This window comes from Rattus norvegicus, chromosome X, assembly GCF_021556685.1.
Source record: "Rattus norvegicus strain SHRSP/BbbUtx chromosome X, alternate assembly SHRSP_T2T, whole genome shotgun sequence".
Taxonomy (NCBI): Eukaryota; Metazoa; Chordata; class Mammalia; order Rodentia; family Muridae; genus Rattus; species Rattus norvegicus.
The window spans coordinates 112,272,106-112,295,912 of record NC_141554.1 but is presented as its reverse complement, the minus strand read 5'-3'; the positions used below and the strand labels follow the sequence as shown (position 1 = coordinate 112,295,912).

At 35.3% G+C, this 23,807-nt stretch overlaps 1 protein-coding gene across 2 annotated transcripts in view; it reads left to right on the top strand.

The window, feature by feature from the left end:
• Positions 1-22,517, top strand: part of Rbm41 (RNA binding motif protein 41) — a 54,659-nt gene extending 32,142 nt beyond the window's left edge. Inside the window, exons 5-7 of one of the 2 annotated variants that reach the window (NM_001109420.1) lie at positions 4,252-4,655; positions 16,118-16,265; positions 18,075-19,671. In NM_001109420.1, coding sequence (NP_001102890.1) covers positions 4,252-4,655; positions 16,118-16,265; positions 18,075-18,241 — 719 coding nt within the window. In that variant the 3' untranslated portion in view covers positions 18,242-19,671. Of the gene's footprint in view, positions 1-4,251; positions 4,656-16,117; positions 16,266-18,074 lie in introns of both variants that reach the window. The other variant, XM_087600702.1, reaches the window with a different exon arrangement.
• The last annotated feature ends 1,290 nt before the right edge of the window (positions 22,518-23,807 follow it).

Below are 23,807 nucleotides of genomic sequence, written 5' to 3'. Positions count from 1 at the left end.
TAGAGGTCAGAAGTCCTAAGATCAAGTTGTTAAAATGGTTCTGAAGATTAGGTGAATATTTAATATACTTCACCAATGAGTCGTTTTGAGTGTGCATGTTTCTTTGGGATAGCTAGTTGATTACTAACTTAGCCTCTAAGTTAGTAACTAACTTAGCCTCTCTTAGCATTCTCTTTCTGGAATTGTGTTGATGATTGTTATGTTCACAAATTTGTCAATCCATATAAATTTTCTCTCATGTTGACTTAAAGTTCTTCACAGTGTTTCTATGTAATCACATTTCCATGAGTGTTGACACTTCCTCTTTACTTCTTCATTTCAATCATTGTTTTTCCTTCTCTTCAATTTTTTGCAGACAGCAGACAGACTTGGAGATGGAATTGATAGGATCCAATTTGTTTGGCATTTTATGTACCTAGCACTAATTAAGCTCCACAGGGTTTTGTTTGTTTAATTGGTTTTTGATTGGTTAGGTTTTCTTTTTTTTTTTGTTGTTTAGTTTGTTTTGTTTTTTGTTTGTTTGTTTTTTCAGACAGGGTCTTATTCTGAAGCTTGGCTAGTCTGAAACTCACTGTACAAATTAGTCTGGCCTCAAACTCACTAAGATATGTGTCCCTCTAATTCCTGAGTGCTGGGATTAAAGATTTGTGCCCCTACTGGTTCCAACCATCTTTAAGTTCCTGGGTTCTTTGCTCATTGATATCATCTAAGAACCCAGAACAGTGACTGACTCGTAGTAGTCATGGTATACATATTTTTGATTATATACTTTAGAATGCTCATGCAGTTCTGGTGGTCCCACAGCCTCGCTGATATGGTCAAACATCAAGTTTTTTTCCTATGGATCTCCCTCTTCATCTGACTTGCATTTCACCAAACTCCAATGTGATTAAACACTTTTAATATATCTACTAGTTATATATATTTTCCTCTTTCATGGAAGATTCATCAATCTTTCCCTCAATTTCCTCTTGGTTGCCTACCTCTGTTTCTTATGGATATATGGAATTTCATACACTCAGTATTTGCACTCTAGTTATCTGTGTAATAAATACCTTATCCTATGGTTTTTCTATCTACTGATGACTTTTATTTATTTATGCCTTGTGCCATAGCATATGTGTAGAATTCATTGAGCCATGTTGTTGATTCATTATATGACACTTTCGATGATCGAGAAGTTTTTACTGTAATGCAGCTGTATTCAGCAATTGACTCCTCATTTTCTAAGTGACTAGACCTTCTGTACCCTTTTAAAATACAATAGTTTAGTTTTGAAATTAAAATATTTATTTCCTCCCTTCACTTTCTTCCTTCCAGCCCCTCCCATGTATTTCCCCTTTGCTCTTTCTCTAATTCATGGCTTCTTTTTCTTGATTCACTTTTTGTATCTTAAAAGATAACTAAGCTTATACATTGCTGGTAGAAATACAGAAAAGTACAATTACCTCAGTGTGGAATTTGTATATTAGAAGTACATAAACATTTACTCTTTGTCTCAGCAATTTCACCTTCTAGAATTTATTTGAAAGAAATGCCTGAAAAATACCAAATCGTGTGTGTGTGTGTGTGTGTGTGTGTGTGTGTGTGTGTGTGTCTATCACATATTTGCACACACACAAGGCTAATTTTCAGGGCATTGTTCAAAACAGCTTAAGACTTCAGATATAAAACCAATATTTCAGGGTTTATTCATAGAAAAGTATCCAAATAACTATAGTACATATATACACAGTATTGCATAACTGTAAGAAGTCAAAAGAATAGCTTTTATATTGATATAGAATTATTTTTAGGACATATTGTTAAAATCAAAGCACACTTCAGACCAGTATTTACATAGGAAAAGAATATAACTAATGAATATCATGTATGTATATATATAGTTTCAAAAAAAGGAAATACTGGAATTATAAGTCAAACTTAATAAGAAATAGTATTTATGGGGAACACAGAGAATGAAACAAAGGGATCAGAAATAGAATGATCCTTCCTTAAAGGTACAGTATAACTCTTTTCAATTTAGAGCCATATAAAGGTTTTGCATGATTACAAATGTAATAAAAACTTTAATCAAAAACAGAGAAGAGCTGGGGGGTGGACTTCACAGTCGAGTGCTTGTTTAACATTCACTAAGCCCTGAGTTAGGTCTGCAGCGTCACATGCACCCAAAACTCAAGAGAGAAGTCATCTATAAAAGTCAAAAAAAAAGCTGAAGCAAATAAATCAAATGAGAAACATGAGGGGTAGCATAACAACCCAGATAATTACTGCGGTGACTTTAAAGTAATACATGTCTATTACTAGCAACATGTACTCTAAGGACTGCAAATAGAAAAGTATACCCAAGCATTTTATTGTTCCTTTATTAGTATTTTATTTTGGTTTGGTTTTGTATGTTTATTGTTATTTATTAGTATTGCTTTGCAGATTTTCAATTATGTGAGTATATTGTTAGAGAAAGCTAATAAACCAACTTGGTAATAAATATTATTCGAATCTGAGGGACTGGAAGTAAAGCTCAGTGACAGAGCACTTGCTTAGAAGGCAAGCAGTCCTGGATCTGATCCTCAGGACTACCAAAAACAACCCTCCAAACCAAAGAAAAGAAAAGAAAAGAAAAGAAAAGAAAAGAAAAGAAAAGAAAAGAAAAGAAAAGAAAAGAAAAGAGATACAAGTCTAAAATCAGAGTTTAAGAACAAACCTTGTCATAGTAAATTTGAATTGGAAATGATATTCTAAATATAAGATCTTTTTTTCTCCTATAAACTATCCCAGCTTTGTCTACTGCAGAGGCTTAGAAGCAACAACGATGAACACTGAACAACAGTAGTTTCCAAGTCATTTTTATTAAGGGGAACTAGGGATCCTTGAAAAATAGTCCAGTTTCAAGTTAGAAAATATACAAGATCGGCTTGGGACTCCTATGAGTCCTAACTGGGACAGTTTGTCCACTACCACAAATAATTATTATATTTAATTGAAACATAAGCTATCATAAAAATGCATGATTTCATAATTATACTGCAAATAACCACTGGTCACCATTAGGCCTTTCCTTACTCTTGTGAATAATGAAAAGCAGATAGAATGGAGCATTTATCCTGCTTTTTTTAATATATAAAACTAGGTTCAGGAAAGCTAAAGAGTTGATGCTTATTGATTCCAGATTAAAAACTCAAAGGAAATAACAGAGTCAGGAAAGCCTCATTTTATAATTCACAGTAAGTTAATAGATCTAAACAGTAATCGCCAAGGATATAAAGCCCAAAGGTAAAAGTTGTCTGGAAGTAAATAATGATTGAGGGATATAACAAATAGCACTTAAATCCACTGATTAATTTTAACATCACTAAAAATGTGCTCAGTGACTATTATGTGCCTTTGGACATGGTACAATAGGAAATACACAGCTATATATGAATTGTTTTGCCTTAAATATTGAACATAGATCCAGTTAAATTTTTACGGAAACCATGTTTAATGTAGCTTTCTAGATCATGTAAATGGTCTCTAACTGTTCTTGATAATCTGGTATATAAGAGCAATTATATATCTGTTGAGAATTTGAAATGCACTAAATTTGACCCAAATTGATAAATAAAAAATAGTAAATACAAGTGCCAAAGACTACTGAATTAGACTAGTTTAACTATCAAGAAATGCAAGAAATTAGGAAGAAGTTATCAGAAAACACTTCATTTATGAAGACAATTTCTTCATAAAATAGACAATGGTTCTATAATATCAATGGATGCAGGAGAAAAGTTGAGAAAGGAATGGGACAGTAAAGTTATTTAGAAGATGTAATAGCCAAAATCTGATTTACATATTGATTATATAACCAAGTACTTTAAAAACATCACAGAAATAATCAAGATATTTCAAATATAACTTTGGAATCAAGTGATATGTAGGGATTATTAAGTTCATGAGACTGAAAACACCATCCTGGTTCTGTTCTTCAAATGTCCTTGTGAATTAGAGGTACGTATGAGCTGGTGGTTTCTGGGTGCCTGCCTTCCTCTGCCCTGGATTGGCCTTGCTTCAACTGGACAGTCTTAAGATACATACACATGCTCACATGTACACACACACATACACACATGCACAGGTATTTGCTACATGTTATAAGGACCTTTCCTAAAAGAGTTTCTGTATCTGAGATCCAGAATTTAATTTTTACTAATTTTTAAAAAGTTGTACTGGGGAGGCTTTGTAGAACTTCCATATCTCTTTGTCTTGATCCAGATGAACCCCCAAAGAAGAACAAAGGTGATCCCATGAACAACCTGGAAAGTTTTTACCACGAGACTATAATGAAAAAACGTCTTGAAGAGTTCCAACTTTTGAGAGGTGAACCCTTTCCTTCCCACTCACTGGCCTCAGCTGCATCAGTGAGTGATAGTGGCACAGCTGAGAGCCCATCACTCCTCCAGGACAAGGGAAAACAGGCAGCACAGGGTAAAGGCCCCAGTCTCCATGTGGCAAAAGTTATTGATTTTCCACCTGAGCAATGTTGGACTGGGCCTAAGAAGCTGAAGCAACCAATAGAATTTATCCCAGAAGATGAAATCCAGAGAAATCGTTTGTCAGAGGAGGAGATCCGAAACATTCCTATGTTTTCTTCATATAATCCAGGGGAACCAAACAAGGTATAGGCCACATTGAGGAAACGACCTGGGTTGTTTCCGCTTTCATTTACCTCTACCTAACGCAGCATTTTAAAAATACTTTTGCTTACACCAAAGATTCTGACACAGGTTCAGCAAGTGATTTTGTCTGTCCTTGACCTTAACTGTCATGTTCTGCATACTATTTAAGTAGTCTATCTCCTAGCATGTTCTGTGTGCCTTTTTTAGGTTCTAAAGTCCCCTTAGAACTTTGAAAATAGCATAATGAGACTTACTCATCTGCACTAGTATCTCTGAATTAGATAGAGGAAACATAACCACCCACTTTTTTAGTGATTAATCATCCGGTTGTGGATAGTGTTCACAGCACAAGTCCTTAAAGCATTAATTTTAGAAAACAGAATGAAAATAATGATAACAGCCCCTGATTTAAAAACCATGGAGAGAGGGCTGCTAAAGTACTTTGACTTTCTGATATGCTACTCCTGGTCCAAGAGCAGGTAGCTTGGCGTTCATCTACTTTAGTCTGTGCTATTACTGACTAGCTCATGGATAAATTAGGAAATAGCCATATTCTTAGCTAGGCATGTTTACAAAGATTTAATAGCTTGTCATATTTGCTTAGTTTTAAAAATTACTAGTGTATTATGGATATGCCTGAAGAATTTCATGCATTCATCAATCCCATTCTTCCTTCTAACTAGGTTTATCCACTATTTTGAATTTGCTAGGTCTGTTCCTATGGGTATTTTTATGTATTTATTATCTAAAACTTTATACAACTGTTCCAACTGAATAACTAAATTTACTTTGTTTTTCTTTATGGTTTGAGAACAATATGCATTTGGTAGAACCTCTACTCTGTATTTTGAATTTTTGTTTTTATTTTTGTCAAGCTAGCAATGTACATTGTGCTGCTATGGTACTTTATTGAGAGTCTGAGCAGTGTAGTGACCTGCAGCTCATAGTCAGCTACATATTGTGAGGGGAAAGTACTAATACACTCCATAGATTATGTATATTAAGTGTACTTCCAACTTAGGATGTTTTCAAGTTAAATAGGATTTATCAAGACCTGACTCCATCTCTGTTTTTTTAATAAATTTATTTATTTATTTATTCAATTTATATTCCAATATCAGCCCTCCTCCTCCCAATACCCCCACAGCTCCTCCTCCCATTCTCATGCCCTTCTCCTCTGAGAAGGGGAAAGCCCTACCCTGGTACATCAAGGACATGACCCCACCTTAACTGCAGGTATGTCTTAGCTATTCATAAATATTCGTAGATATTCATAAATATCTGTTTTATACATTTTGAAACTATATAGATAATGTCATACTTTACATATTTTTCTTACTGTTTTAGCTCAATGTACCCAATATATAGAATTCCTTGTATCATTAGAAATAAAATGTTTAAATAGAACATATTTCTATAATAGAATACTAATTCGCTTCTCTATTTTCTTGATTTGTTTCCTCTCATTATTTTACTACTACAGATAAAGTTGTGACATTGTTATGCATATCTTTTTGTCACCACTGGAGACTAAACCTAGAACCTTGTGAATACTAGGCAAACTTTACTGTTGAACTATATCCATAGACTTCTTTGTCATGTTTTATGTTGAGACAGGATTCCACTAATTGTAGGAGCTAATGCTAAACTCATTCTGTAGCCAACTAAGCAAGAACTTGTAATCTTCCTGCCTTGGCTTCAGAAATAATTGATATTCTAAGCATAAATCACTAGACCTGGCTTATATAAATCTCTTTCTGCCCGTGTACCAAACATTCCTCCTAGACAGTATTTTTCAAACTTAAGTCACAATTCATAGTTCACACCAGTATGGTTTTATTTTTAAGGAAATGGATAGAAGAATAGAATAGAATAGTGTAGAGTAGAATAGCAGGTGAAAGTGTATCCCACACAATTATTTCACACAGTTAATCACTTTCTTAAAATAAATTTTGTGCATGCATATATGTTAGGATGAAGTAGTAGTATATGTAGGCTACAGTTTTTAATGCAGTTTTTCCGGTAGGTCTCAGACAAAATATTGGGAAATATATCACTCTCTTGTGATGTTTTCATATCTTAATATTCATCAAAATCATGTGAAGACATTATTAAAACATAGATTGCTGGACTTCCCACAAGATTTTTGACTTAGTAGATCTGGAAAGTGTGAATGTTTGCATTCCAACATGTTCCCAGGAAACGCTGACACTTGGTCCAAGAGTGGAATTTTTAGACTTGACTTTCTAGGTTGCCTGTCTAGGAATGAAATTACCATGGTAGAGGCTGTCCGTGTCTTCCTCCACCAGCAGCACTAGTACCATTACTCTTCCCCTCCTCTTCGTCCTTTCTTTTTCTTTTCTTTCACTTTCTTTTCTTTTGAGACAAAGTTTCTCTGTGTCACCCTGACTGTTCTGTAGACTGGGCTAGCCTCAAACTCACAGAGAGCTACCTGCCTCTGCCTCCCTAGTGCTGGGATAAAGGTATGCACTGCTACTGCCTGGCTAACGAATATTTCAGTGATTCCCCTCACATCTTAACCAAGATTTTATATTAGACTTTTAATTTTACCTAATAGTTTAGAAAGGTAATTTATTTTTATTTTTGCAAATTCCTCATTTCCAGTAAAGATAGACTATGTATTTTTACATTTATTGGCCCTTTTCCTACCCTCTGTGAGCTAGCTTTCTGTTTCTTTACCCATCATTTGATATTCCTGCCTTCTGTACTTATTTATAAGGATTATTTTTCATTTTTTAAAGATTTATATTTATTTTTAATTGTGTGTGTGTGAGCGAGAGGAATGTGTAAAAGGGGGAAAGAGAGAAGGGGAAGGAGGGTGTAAGAACGAGAACAAAGAGTGATTTGGACTATTAATTTCTGAGTGTCTTTTTAACTTAATGGCAGACTTCTAGCCATACATCCAGGAATCTAAGAGAACATTAAGCAAGATGAATATCAAAAATTACACGTAAGCATAATATAGTCAAACTGCAGAAATACAAGACAAGGAAAAAGGGAATACTTTATATAGGATCAAAGAGAATTGCATCAGACTTACCAAAAGCAAGAAAAAAATATAATGAAATATTCATGTTTAGAGAGAAAAACTCCTACCCACATAGAAGTTTATGCAGAAAACTTACCCTTTCACACCAGTTGTAGCAAAGTAACTTTTCTCAGACAAACAAGAATGTAAAGAATTTGTCACAAAGTTATACTCCAAAGTCTAAGAAAATTAGACAGATTAATAATTCAGATCTATGTAAAGGAAGAACACAGGAAAAAGAATACACAAAGATAAGATAAAATGATTTTCTCATTCTCTAAAACAGAAGCAGAAAGGACACATTTTATGAGACAAGACTTAGCTTATTATAGAAACCAGTTAAAAATATTACAATAAAAGAAAATTGCAACCTATCTTATGCATAAAGCAAAAATCCTAAACCAGAACATTTTTAATGTTATAATGAAATTCATTATTATTATATAATTAATATATGCTAATGAAAGCATTAATGTGTTCTTTTTAGTGTTTTTTTCAAAAGATTTATTTATTTCATATATGTGAGTATACTGTACCTGTCTTCAGACACACCAGAAGAGGGCATCAGATCCTATGAGATGGCATTAGATGGTTGTGAGCCACCATGTGATTGCTGGGATTTGAAATCCGGACCTCTGGAAGAGCAGTCAGTGCTCTTAACCACTGAGCCATCTCTCCAGCCCTTTTTTTAGAATTATTTATTTATTTTATGTATATAAGTACACTGTAGCTGTCCTTAGACATACCAGAAGAGGGCATCAGATCCCTTTACAGATGGTCGTGAGCCACCATGTGGCTAGGATTTGAACTCAGGACCTCTGGAAGAGCAGTCAATAATCTTAACCACTGAGTCATCTCTCCAGCCCTAGTGTTTTTATTTAACTCAAAATATTAGAAAATAAAATTCAATAATGTATAGAAATAATTACGTATCATTATCAACAGACATCCAAAGCTGGTTCAACATTTGGAAATCAAATATAGTCTACCATATCAAATAGACTAAATAAGAAAAATCATGTGTTTCATGTGATATAGAAAAGCATTTGCAAAATGCCTTAACATTCATTCATGTTTTAAAACTTAGTGAACTCAACGCCCTGGGTTCGGTCCCCAGCTCCGAAAAAAAGAACCAAAAAAAAAAAAAAACAAAAAAAAAACTTAGTGAACTATGAAAAGAGGAGAATATCCTTAAGTTAGTGAAGAATAGCTACAATGCCGTGCATCATGTCTGATAGATAGTAAAGTAGATATTTCCCCCTTTGGTTCAGAACAAAATAAGAATGTCCTCTTTACCCACTCCTTTTTGAGAGCATGCTGGAAGTGTTGTCCAGTGTATTAAGACAAGGAAAGGAAATTGAAAGTTCATGGATTAGGAAGAGAAAAAACAATAATACTGTTCACAGGTAATTTTGTCAAAAATCCCAAATAATTAGCCAGAAATCTAGCAAACTAGAACCATTAAGTAAGAATAGTTTGGATCATGTAAGCCTTCTCTATAAAAAGTCAGGTTTCTACCTCTATATAGGAAATAAAGAATTAAAGTTTTTAGTTTAAAATATTTAGTATTGCAAAAGAAAAATAAAATATTTAGATGTAATTTTATGAAAACATATGGGATCTACATGCTAGGAAACTGAAAATAATGAAAAAAAGAAAAATGGTAAATTCAGAAATAATTTGGATGCATAGATTAAAATTTGGATATTGTTAAAATACCATGCTTTTCCAAGTTGGTCTGTGGAGTCCACACAACCCCCCCCCCAAATATTGGCAAGCTAATTGTATATTAAGAAACAGATTCTAAGTTTATATGGAAAGAGAAAAGTTACAGAATATCCAACAAATACTGAAGAACAACATTACAACTGATACTACCTACCTTCAAGACTTAACTATAACCTAATATCTTATGGCATTGGTGGAGAAAAGCAAGTGGGTCAGTGGAGCAAATCAGAAGCCTCAGAATTAGGTCCATACACATATACTCAATTGAACTTTGACAAAGATAATTCAATGCAGAAATGATAGTCTTTTCTACAAATGGTTCAAGAACAACTGGAGATCTACATTCAAAACTCGGCACACACCTTTCCTCTATTATAAAATCTCATTGAAAGTGTGCCAGAGAGTCATGGACAAAACAATAACCCAAAACATTTAGAAGAAAATGGGGAAAGAAATCTAAGTGGCCTTGTTTTTGATGATGTGCTTTTTACCCAAAGCACAATTTAGATAAAAAAAATTGATAAATTATAATTTGTTCAAATTACAAACTTTTCTGAGAGATATTTTAAACTATACAAAAAGACATACCATAGATTAGAAAAATATATTTCAAAGCACACCAAATGTAACAAAGCATTGTACTTAGACTACGCAAAGAACTCCTAAAACTTGACAATACTGAAATGAACAGCTCAATTTAAAAAGTGGTCAAGAGGTAAGACTATATGGCTCATCAGAGAAGAAGCCTGTGAATTCAATCTTACCATGTTACCAAGGTACTGTAACATGAAATGATGAGATACAATTAAACTCCCAGTTAAATAACTAAAACTCATAAAACTGACAATACCAAAAGCTTTTGATGATTTAGAGCAACAGGAATATGTAATCATTGCTGGAGGGAGTATAAAATAGGACAACCTCTTTAGAACCCAGTTTGAATGACTCTTAAACAAAGCATAACATTGTTTTCCCGTATGATATAGAATTTACTGTTATTTTTCAACTGTATTAAAAACCTGCATGCAAGCATGCATGCATGCATGCATACATACATACATACATACACACACACATACATATATACATATATACATATATAGATACGGAATGTGGATGTTCATAATGGCTTTATTCATAATTGCCAAAGTAGAACTAATCAAAGTGTCCTCCAATTAGATGAATTGGGCAAATGAATGTAATGAAATATAATTTAACAACAAAATGATTTAAGGTATCAAGCCATATAAAGACATATACAAACTTTAGATGCATAATCGTAAACAAAAGATGCTACTATGAAAATAAAACATTCTATTATTTCATTCTGCAATATTCTAAGAAACTCAGAATGATAGGTATCAAAATGATAGTTGATTAACAAAAGTATAAGAGCAAAGAGAGAATAAGTGAAGCATAGGGCATTTTTAGGAGAATAAAATTATTCTGTGTGATACTGAAATACTGAAGGCTAGCTATACGTTTGACAAAATATATATAACTACATAGTATAAAGAGATTCTTAATGTATACAAATATTTAAAAATAATTTAAGATGTCAGTGACTTTTAGGAAAGAATAAAGATTATAAAAGGAGAATCTTGTTGTGTTACAGTTATATATGATAATCTCACTAAAGGAATAGGAGAAACAGTACTGACCTAAGTGGCTTTGGAAATGTGTAATCTATAAGACTAACAGCAAATGGGAGGTGCATATAAGGGCCATGCCCTGGTTGCTAAGGCCCTGTGTCCTGGTTAACAGTATTGATACTGCATCATTAAGTAAATGTTGGAATTTGTAGATAAATAAAACGGAGGAAATTAAAATGACCCATGTGGTAGTAGCTTAACTGTGAATTCATATTTAACTTAATACAGACACAGATAATTCACATGTAGAAGTATTTATCTGGGTTTATACACAGTTTAATATGGACATGTTTTTCCTCTTTGAGTTGAGCAAGCCCCAATGAAACAAATCCTGTCTTGCTCAGGATGGATTACTTCTAATACCATTCTCTACTAAATGTAACAATAGAGTTTTGGCAAAATAAATGGCTGCACCTATTACTCAGGCAGGAAATATACAAGATTATTAGCCTTGTACATCTTTCTCTATGAAAAGTAAAATAACAGCATAAAACACAGGGACTGAAGGAGAATTCCAGTAATTGAAGCTAGAACTATCTCTGCAATAAACTAAACAAATTAACTTTGAACAGTGATTTAAAATATAGAATATCCGTCTGTGTGCAGGTGCTAAGAATTAAAAAATTGAGAAAGTAAAGAAGAAATAAATCTTAGAACATAATTCCTTGATGCTTAGTTGTAAGCAGCTTGTGTTGATTTGTTTCCCAAGAGTACAATATGGAAAGGAAGATGTAACTTTATTTTTTCAACATCTATTTTTAATGATGGTACTTAAATGCTTTAACTTCCCTTTTAGCCCACCACCCACCAGAGGTAGTGGAAAAAGAAAGGATATAGGGGAAGTGGACCTGTTTAGAAATGTTCTTTGGAGCAAATCCTATCTGTATTGTCAGGAAATTAGCAGTTCAGTTCACAGGAGTCAGCAGCTGCAGCTCCAACCATTTACAAACACTTCATGTTTATAATAGCAGTTTGGTAGAATTAGGATAGCAAATATGAATCAGCAGCCTTGGCTCTACCTAGCAGAGAAAGCCGGGCCTCAACCTTGTTCAAGTCAGCAGGTGGGACCAGCAGGAATGCCAGAAGTTCTCAGCTGTGCATCTCTCATTGAAGTGAAGATCAGTGAAGACTAGGGACCAACAACCTTTGCACAGCTAGTTGTACCAGCAAGCCAAGCTCAGTCCCTGTCACTGTCCCAGAGTCCTATTTATATCCTCCAAACATCACATGTCCTCAACGGATCTTGCCTCAGCATGTGCACCTGTCATAGCTGACATCACTCTGCCAATCATCCTGAGTCCACTGAAGTGGCAAGAAACTGCAGCAGACCACCAGAAGTTTTTTGGTGTGTTTCTTTCTATCGAGTCCCAACAAATAGAGCTCAACTACACAGTGTAAGGCAAACCAATACATGCCTGTTGTTAGCAAAGAATCCTTTATCACATGTCCTTTCACATGCTTGCTTTATCAGAACATCCTTCCTCCTGTGTCTGCTTCCACCAAATGTTCCTTCATGAGTCTGTCTTAGTCTTTCACCTGTGTTGACTTCAGGAAAACACTCCTTCATGTGTTTGTCCCAGCAAAACATTATCCAACACAACTAATTTTCCAAAGAACTCTTAACTTTTCACATCAGGAAGACAAGCAAGTAATGGAGAAATCTGACCAACACTACCTCAGTCAGGTAATAAAAGTCAATATCACCAGTCATAAATCAATGATGTTAGTATTTCTGCTGATACAGTGTGACCAAAACTGAACTCTTCTGGTATAGTTTTCTTCTCAATAATTCATTGTTGCAGTCTAACGTTAAAAAAAATCAACAGAAAAATTCTAGTATTGATGTATCCTATTAAAATATCTGACCAGCATTCCTAAAGTTTTCAAGATTGTGAAAAATTAGAACAATCTAAAAAATTGTCAAAAGGAGCTTAAAGTTACATGATAACTGAAAGAAATACAGTAGCCTAAATGATGTCTTAAGCAGAAAAATAACATTAGGTAGCAACTTAGAAAATCTAAATAAACAATGGACTTCTGTTAATAATAATGTAACAGTGATTTATTTATTAAAACTAATATACTAATATAAGATCAAAAAGTCAGAAACTAGATATGGAACATAAAGACATGTTAGTCTCCAATTTTCTATAAATCTAAAATTGTTCCAAAAGGTAAAGTCAAATTTGCAAAGCTTTTTAAAGGGATGGCTACAAATGAATTTTGGGCATTGGGTGTACTCTTAAGTCTCACATGCTTTTGTGTAGTTAAGTGTTAGAGCTAAACACTACTTGTTAGTAACTTTAATAATCTTTAATGTAGTTTTTCATCTATTTCAGTGACTTTATCAGTCTTTTCCTGTCATCTTTTTTGTTCTAATGGGAATTCTTTTCTTTTTTGTAAAGTTACTTTTTAATTTAAGCTAAAAATATTTAATTATTTTTTTTTGCTCTCCCATTCTTTTTGTATTATGTTTAGAGTCCATTGCCTTTTCCTTCCTAAGAAAAATGTAAGTATCCAAAGCACTATCATAGGCTTTAGCATGGTGTTAGATACCAGCCTTGTAGGCTTCTTATCTTCCATGAGCAAACAACTCCCCCATTGTCCCTTCCCAGCTCCAACAACTTACCACCATTATACGCTTAGCTTCAATGAGTTAGACTACTTAAATATTTGTCTAATATGAAATAACATATAATTTGTCCTCCTGTCACTTAACATATACTCTTAGAATTTTATGTGTTGTAGCATATAATAGTGTTAGTGAAAAAATGTACAATTTTTACCTCAAAAAAGCATAAGACAGTTTATTCTTGAGCCAAATATCAGTGACTATGGCCTGGTAACACAGATTTAGGTTACCCCACAGTCTGTGTTAAACATGGTAACAGTTTCATGAAATAAAAGAAAAACAAAACCATAAATTAGGGTAATTTCAAGTACACTGGTGACATCGTCATACAGTAGGTGGTTACAGCAAATTGGAGATATTTCCGCTCTGGGCTTCATACGCGGTCTGATGACTTTCTCAGTGTTTTGGTGGGTGGAAGCTGGTGATCTGTTAATACATTTCAACGATTCACTTGTTAATCACAAGTATGTTGGGTCAGACAGTGGTGAGCAAGGAATGGAGATTTGGGGTGGCTAAAGATAGCCCAAGGTAATTAATTGTAATTAGGCCCCAAGCTGTGTTATCCCGAACTCTCCACAGTCATTGAAGTTCTAATTAGTTTTCAGCCTTTCACAGGGTTCAACATAATGCATGGTTTCTTTCCAGAAAATCTCATTCATAATAGGATTTTTCCTTTTAACGATTAATATTCTAGTCTATGTATATGCTGCCTTTTCTTTATCCACTTGTCAGTGGACGTTTCCTTATATTTTTCATTTTCCTCTGTATTTTCTTTGCGATTACTATATATAAAATGATATTTTAAGCTGATGATATATAAGTTAAGTAACATAGGATATTATTTTGTTCTATTAAAATTTCAATAGCATTCTATTACTAATTGATCGAGTATTTTTTCCAGAATATTATTACAGGTTGGTTTTTGTTGGGTTTTAGTTGTTCTCTTCATGGTACTGTGTTTTCTCTCATTTGCCTCTTTGCCTCTGTTTTCTATCTTTCATAGTAGAAGCCTTTTTCCTGTGCCTGATTATGCCTGTCCTTATTTCTGAGTAAGGATTGCAAAGTTGTTCGGAAACCCTGAAATTATGGCCTTTGTGTAGTTTGAATCCAAGGTCATGTTTTATAATCCCAGCACTTAGGAGGCTGAAGCAGGAGGATTGAGAGTTCTAGGCCAGCCTGTGGTATATAGTGAGCCTCTGTCTCCAAATGACAATAAGAAAACAGTTAAAAACAAGGACCCATTTGTTGGAGGACTTCTCTACTCCAAATCACTATGTTTGTGTTTCCCTGGGGCTTAGTTCCCCAAGAGAAGACTGCCCTTATGTTTTCTTACAAAAAAACAGGAAGGGTTCTAGTGGAGGAATGGTAGTCAGGTCATGAGTGTTCCTAGTATTTAATATGCATTTTTCAGTCTCCTTGCTTTCAGAAACACTACTCTTGACCTCGGCTATATAAGACGTTCCACATTTTCTGACAATTAACCTTCATATTCTACCAGGATTGGTGAGTTGCCCTACTTGCAGAGGGGTTAAAAATCCCTCATTTTGCAACTGCCTTCAAATTACCATCTTCATTTCAACATTAATCTAATCACATCTACTTCCAGAGCTCCCCAAAGCTCTCAATTCTTGAAGTGTTTGTGGATGCATTCTTTCTTATTTTTGTATTTTATATATTTATTTAATTTTTAAACAAGATATCACTATGTTGTCCAGACTGGACTCTTGTCCCAACTTAGCCTTCCTAGTTGGTAGAGTTACAGGTTTTCACCACTGTGCTGACTTCTGAATTATTTATTTATTTATTTATTTATTTATTTATTTATTTATTTATTTATTTTGTGCGTGTGTGTGTGTGTGTGTGTGTGTGTGTGTGTGTGTGTGTGCATTTATAGACGCTACAGGTCAGTGTCATGTGTCTGCCTATGTCGCTCTCCACCTTCTACTTTTTTGAGATAGGCTCTCACTGAGTTCAGAAATCATCAACTGGCTAGCCTGGCCAGCCAGCAATCTCTAGGAATCCACCTAGCTTTTTAACATGGGTTACCAGCAACTTAAAATCACTTTTACCCACAGAGCCACCTCCCTAGCCCACTCCTGACTTATGAAGACTTTAAAAGAAGATTGCACGTGTTCTTGGATTCCCATCCTGTGGATTTCCTATTGAGCCTTCTTTGGTGTGTTTAGTTCCTACTCAACCATCGATTTTGTACCTTCCAGAATGTTGTTGCTGTTGCTTTCTTTCTTGGTTCTTTCTAACCTTGTTGGTTTTAGAATTTACTGGAGATAATAACATTAGATGACTGTTCAGTCTCCCATCTTTATCTGAAAGTAATTCAAGCCATAATGAAAGGGTTGCTTTCCTCATGTGATTATTTTTGTCACCTCTCAATTTGTATTAGGTGCTATATCTGAAGAACCTTAGTCCTCGGGTGAAAGAAAGAGACCTTATCTCATTATTCGCTCGATTCCAGGAGAAAAAAGGACCACTCATTCAGTTCCAAATGATGACTGGACGCATGAGGGGACAGGCTTTCATCACCTTTCCCAGTGAGTATCTTCATCAAGGTAGCCACTCTATTGTAGCATCAGTACATGAGAAACCACTTCTTACCTCACTGAATTACATTAGAACCTTAGCACATGGAAGGGGGCCAGGAAGGAAAATATATTTCCAGTATTCCTTGATCTTCCTTCCTATACTTGCTTCCTGTTTCCTGTGGATGCTACACAAGCACCTTACCCTAGTGTCCTCAGTTTTGCCATTTTGACATTTCCTTCCTACCCTACCAGTATTCATTTATTTCTGTCGCAGTGCTGCTTCTACTCTGTATTACAGTAGAATTATTCACAGTTAGTGTGTTGGCATTGTGATAAGAAGACATATCTTTTTCTCATATTTCTTTTATTTAGGACTAAGTGATTTTAAGCTAATTAACTCATTGCCAATTCATAATTGTTGGAAGATAATACATTCTTCCAAATATCACTTGCATGTCATTACATGCTCTAATCAAAGTGCAAGAAAAATACAGTAATTTTGATCTTAGTAAGCTAGCCAGTATGTCTTCAGCATGAAGAAGCTACTAGGATCTATACCTCCCATTGCCTCTAAACTGTCATTGTAATACTCTGTAACTTTTATGTGGGCAAGTGACTTTACAGGAGAATTGCTGATCTTATCCCCCTTGCTTTCATATAACCTTATACTGTCTTTTCTATCTCACTGAAGGTTTGTAGATTCTTTGTACCCATGGTTTTCAGTCTTTTGAAGGGAGAATTCCATTAAATTTGAAAACAAATTTCATGTATTCTTACAAAATATATCTAACCTTCTAATTGAAAGATACACAATACAAAGACTTTAACATTTGTATATGTACGTGTTTGTAAAGTGTATGTGTGTATATGCTCATGTGTGTGTTTGTGTGTGTATGCACATGTATGTGGTGGTTAGAAGCTAACCACAGTGTCTTCTTCAGCTGCTCTTCCACCCTAATTTTGTCACTGATCTTAGAGCTCATGGATGTGGCCCAGCTGGCTGGTCAGTGAGCAACAGGAACTCGCTACCTCCCTAGCTCTAGGGTTGCCCATGCCTGCCTCCACGCCTGGAATTTCATATGGGTACCAGGGATCTGCGCTCAAGTTCTCATGCCTTCATAGCAAGCCTTTTACTTCTAGAACCATCTCTCCTGTCCCTGCTTTATACTAATAAATTTGTAGCTATTTTACTAATCCTAATAGCTATAGTACACACTTGAAAATTTGGTATATATCTGAGACGAAATGATCTCAGTCTAATGGCACTTTCTACTTATAATTCCACAGACTCTACTCCAAAATCTAGCCCCTTCTCATTTCTTACATATGATCCCTGATACCCATATGCTGAATATTCCTGTTCTGTACTATATATTCTCAGACACACATTTTTATATACCTGCAAGAAAAGTTCACTATCCCCCACCACTTTCTTTCTAAAAGAAAACAGTAGCTAAGTGTGTTCAATAGTGTGGTACCTTCTTTTATTTGTGTAACAATTTAAAAAATTTTGCTTCCTGTATCTATAATCTATCTAAGGTAAAGTCATGTTTATAGTTAGGTTTAACTTAGACGTTTTAAATATACTCCTTATGTATCCTTATATCTTTGAATCAAATGTACGTTTTGAGGGTCTTTTGTCACTATTATTACACAGTAATTTAATCTTGCTAACGTATATAAATTGGGGATTGTGGACAAGGCAAAACATCAGACATCAGTATGATTTTTATAGCAAACAAATCACAATTAAACCTGTAATATAACTGAGTGATTGAGCTCTATATAATTTGATGCATTTTTCTTATTCTTTTCCAGATAAAGACATAGCATGGCAAGCACTGCACCAAATTAATGGATATAAACTCTATGGGAAAATATTGGTGATAGAGTTTGCGAAGAGCAGAAAGCAGCAGTCAGCTGCTCAGTGCGCTCCGCTTATAGCATCTGCTACAGATGGCAGAGCAGAAATCAATGGTAGCTAGAAACCCATATCAACCCACATGTACATGCACATTGGAATATATGTATGTAGTATGTATGTATGTATGTAAATATACACTCAGATGATTTTGCTTTTATCATAATCTTAGATCAAGAATGTGTGTATTCTTAAAAATTTGTTGAAAATAGAAGAGGAAATATTAGAAAGACAGAAATTAGGACAATGGCCTCAGCATTTGGAAAGAATTGATAAAAATACATTCTATAATTAAATACTGTATAGCATCAAAAAGATTATATAAAATTGACAATATCCTGAGTGAAAAAAAATAATAATGAAACATTCTATATGTCAGATAATACTCTGAGTATTAAGATCATGTGAAAACCTTTAATTCTCAGGAAATATTACATAGGACTGTTCCTCAAGATTCCAAAAATTCTTTAATAGTTTGTAGTCTTCAGTGTTTAGTCCTAGACATAAGACTTTTTCTAGGACTGTTTCCTGTATACAAAGTTTTAAAAGAAACCCAGTGTTAAAATAACTATTTACTAGAACTCAGACTGTATTTTGTCCGAACTTTCAGCAGTTTCAGTAGATAGATTCATAAGTTTTATTTATTTATTTATTTAATGATTGCTTCCACACTGTTTTCAGAGTCCTCAAAACCATATGTATTACTATAACATCTTTTAAATATTGGTAATCTCATGATACGATTGAGTTCCAAACAGTACACATTTAACATGGAGTACCTGCCTAATATATGTTAAATATTAGGTACATGAACTTTCAAGAGGAATGAAGTAGCATATATACTAAAGGGACAAGGAAAGAAAGTGTTTTAGAAGAAAGTCAGCCTGCCTCAAATCCCCTGGTGATTTGTTTAGAGTCATTGAAGAATAGGAACCTAATATGGTTTAGATGGTAGAACCAGCTTTGGAGTTAGACCTGTGACCCTCAAAGTCACCCATGTTTACCACCCTGAGCTTAGAAAGTCACTTAATCTGAGCCTAATTTATCTCATCCATAAATAGTAACATTGCTTCTCACCTCCCTGGTTAAATGAGATTATACTATCCAAGGTAAGGAAAAAGGGGAAAAATGAAGGAACTCTAAGGAACTTCCACTAAGTACATCAAACAACATATAATAAGAATCCCATTCAAAAAGGGAGAAGGAAGCATAAAAATACTGCAAAAGGATGAGTAAAATGGCTCAGTGAGTAAAGGCATTTGCCACCAAACAGGAAGACCTGAGTTCAAACCGTAGGACCTGCCAATAACAGGGCAAAAAGGATAGGAGCTAATGCTGAAGTTTCTCTAAAAATAGTGCGAATCCATAGGAACAAAGAAAACAAAAGGGAAATAGTGCGAATCCATAGGAAGAAAGAAAACAAAAGGGAAATAGTGTGAATCCACAGGAAAAAAGAAGACAAAAGGGAAATAGTGCGAATCCACAGGAAAAAAGAAGACAAAAGGGAAATAGTGTGAATCCACCGGAAAAAAGAAGACAAAAGGGAAATAGTGCGAATCCACAGGAAAAAAGAAGACAAAAGGGAAATAGTGTGAATCCACAGGAACAAGGAAGACAAAAGGGAAATAAGGTGGCTAAATTTTACAAGGCTGTAAACCTAAGTTAGGTTCCTAAAAGTCACAGAATTGTATTGGTAATTATACTGCACTGTTAGCCCTGGAATGTAGAAAGTCTGCATGGCCGTCATACCCTAAAGCATGAGGAAGAGGGAAAAGGAAACACAAACAGTAGACATAAAGATCCATTCTTTGTTTAAAAGGTCAATGTTTTAGGATGTGAGAATTTTAATCACGTAACTACAGAGCCACCACATAACCTGATGCAAGGTAGCGAAGTCAAGAGTGAAAGGAGAAACTGGTGGATGCCTAGTGTTTCCTTCCTAAACAAGGAAGTAGCCAGCTTCAACACTGGGGATAGCCAGCTTCAACACTGGGTGCTAGATAGATTCGAAAGACAGCTATAGAACATTCTACCCTACACTAGAATATATATTTTCACCCTATGTATACGAAACATCCTTAGGCTAGATCATGAGCTGAACCGTAAAACAAGCCTTAATAAATACAAATAGACTAAAATAATCTCAAACTTGTGCTCTTCCACATGGGAGGAGGTTACAAATCAGTGACAATAAATTGGGAAACTCCCAAATAAGTGAAAATTAGTGATATCTAAACACCAAGTCGGTGAGGAAAAAAACAGAGAAGCTGGAGAAATGGCTCAGTGCATAGGTGTGCTTACCTCTCTCGCTGAGCACCTGCGTTTGAGCCCCAGCATCCACACTGGGTGGTTCCCAGCTACCTTTAGTCTATGTGGGGCATGCTTAGAGATAAGCCTATGAAACGAGAAGAAAGATCATGGAACTGATTCAGTTCCTATCCTAAGCCATAGCTAGGATAGAACCTAGAACAAACACAACTGGGAAACCACGCAAAATGCATGAGAAGAATACAACAGAGAAAATGCAGTGAATCCAAGCAAGGAACTGGTAGACCTTTTACTACATATAGCAGGACAAGGTAGACTATAATTATTAGAATGGGAAATAAAGGAGGGAACATTGCTACTGACCTTGGAAAAATAAAAGGTGAATAAGGGAATATTATTATACTCATGTGTCAATAAATTAACTTACTGAAAATAAACAAATTCCTGAAAAGATAAAGTACCAAGAGCCAAGTATAAGAAGCCAAAATAAACCTAATAACAAAGATTAATAATTAACAAGACAGATAAGCCACAACAATACCCATACTTAGGTTGCTTTTGATTTGATTTCTAGAATTCTACTAAATGTTTAATCAAACAGTAATCCAATCTCTTCACAAGCTGTTTATTTAAAAAACAGGAGACATTTCTGAGATATAGTACTGCAACGTGGGAGAAATCTGAGAGCACGTTCGGGCAGAGAAAGCAGTCACTGATAGTGACACATTGTACAAGTCCAGACATATGTTGAGTACAGAGTTGGATTTAAAAGTACATATATACGTAGTGATAAATGGTAGGCAGGGAAAACTAGACTGTATAGGAATTCTTTGCAAGTGGATGAAAATGTTCATAAATTGCATCAGTGGTTATAGAATGATGAATATAGTAAGTGGGTGAATGTCATGGTATGTGAATTAAATCTCAGAGAAATTCAAAACCATAGGAATGTGGACATTAGGCAGATGTCCACATGTTAACATGAGTGACTTCTAACTTACGGCACATCCATTTCGGAGGGTATTATGAAGCCATTCAAACAGTAGACTACATCTAGGAATATATTGTGACCTGTACTCATAGTCAAGATTTTATATTAAGTTATAAACTAAGATACATGTATGTATGTATGTATTATGTATGTATTATGTATAAGATGTATGTTAACTTTTTAAGCAAATAGTTCATGTGTATAGTTTATAGAGATAATTTCAAAACAAGCGTAGGAATGAAATAGGAAATGTATATAACAGGCTGTAAACCTTCCGCAAGTGGCTCGGTGCGAGCTCAAAGCAAACCCCCTCAACCTTGTAACCATTTTCAGGTGGCAGGTTTCGAGTGCTTTTTACCTTTTTCACTAGTTTTTAATTAAAGTAATTTTTAAATATTCTTACAAACACTCAGCTTCCAAAATATCCGTCAGACCTACTCTGAGGCTTTCTGACTTTACTCAGGACAAACTTCCATTCATTTGCTACATTGCTCACATGAATAATGCTCCAATTTTTCATAGACTCTAAGGGATGGAAAGGGAAGGATCCTGGTTACAGCCTCCTGCACATGTTACCCTGAGATACACTTCTCAGCCAGGTTTCCCAGAAGGGACTGCTTCCTCTCAGGTGGGAAACCTTACCTCCTCTTTACTAGACCTGCAGACCACTTCAAAAATGGAGAAAATCTACTAGAGGATACCTTTCACCTGGTGCAGAGATCTAGAAACTGGTGTATCCAGACAACAAAATTCTACTCAGCAATAAAACTAAGGAACCATATATGCAACAACTTGGATAAATCTGAAATGTATCTTGCTAAGTAGAAGAAGCCAGACTCAAACGGCTGCTTACTGTTCTATTTCATTTGTGTTTTCTGGGACGGACGAAGCAATAAGGCAGAAAAAGCAGTAGACACCAAGTTTTGGCACAAGGGATTTTTTTTTAATAATAGGAACTTTCTGTGTGATATTTATTGTTACAATGTATATGTGTTTGTTAAAACTCCGAGAATTATACACCAAAAGACTGAATTTTAATGTGTGAATTTTTTAAAATAAAAGTAATTTTTAATGAAATAAAGATTTGGAGAGAGAATCATTTCATTAACTAGTTTAAGGATCGTATGGTCTCTAATTGCTGCAGAAAACCCAAATTCACCATCTTTCTCTTTTGCTTCTCATAGGTGAGCCCAAGACAGTAAAGAAAAATCTCTTTATTAGTTACTTTTCTATTGCTGCAGTAAGCATCATAAGCAAGGTAACCCGTAGAAGGAAGTGATCTGTCTGGGGCTCACAGTTTTAGAACAAGTCACCCTTGTGGCAGGAAGAGTGACACAGAAGAGGTAGCTGAGATACCACATCCTGATTCATAGACTGGAAGCAAAGAAGCACTGTGGATTGGTTAGTCTTTTTGAAGCCTCGAAGCCCACCCCCAGTGAAGCACATCCTCCAATAACGCCCTTGTAACCCTTCCCAGATAGGTTCACCAACGAGGAGTCAAGTATTCAAGCCTGAGCCTCTGGTGGCTAATCTCATTCAACCACTGATCTCTACAGCTAGAGATCACTCAAGAATATTATACTTACTGAACATGCATGAGGCCCTAGGTTCAATCCCCAGTACTGCCTAAAATTTAAATTTTAAAAATCTGATCCAGATAAGTGGTCCCACCCAAGCTCTTCACATTGTTGGTGGTGCCATTTTTAAAGCTGGTCCTCCTCTCTTAGTTGTTTGACATACTAATTGTCTCTAGAAACACCCTCATGGAAACATCTCAAAGTGGGCTTTAGTAAACTCATAGAAGCATCCTTTTGTCTGCAAGTGAGCGGCTCTGTGCCTTGACACCTGGGAAAGGTGGAAGGACAACTTTTCAGCATCGGTCCTTATCTTGCCGTCTTGTTTCAGGATAGTTGGTCTGTGCACTTGTGCAGGCTGTCCTGTCTGCTTGTTGTGTTGTAGAGAGACACCTGTGCTACTGCAGCCGTACACTCTGGGGTCCTGGTGCCGGTATCAGCTTGCAGAGCAAGCACTCTGTGTCTTCCCAGTTCCTATGAATGTGTCTTTATTCACCTGGCAACAGAAGTCTTAGCAGAATCCTTACAAGCAATTAGAGGTAAATCAGGTTTTCACAACGCTACTGTAAAAAGGTTCTAACAATAGTCAACAAAGCTATCTTTTACAAATGAAGGACAGAGAGAAAGATGGTCTCAGACGATGGCTGAACTAATGTATGCCCCCCACATCTGTCCTACAAAAAACCCTTCAAACTGAGAAATACTAGTTTGTAAGAAGGAAACATGGGAAGGAATAAATCTCTCTGGTAGGAGTGAATATCCAAATCTTGAATGTCCTACTATTATGAACATGGTGC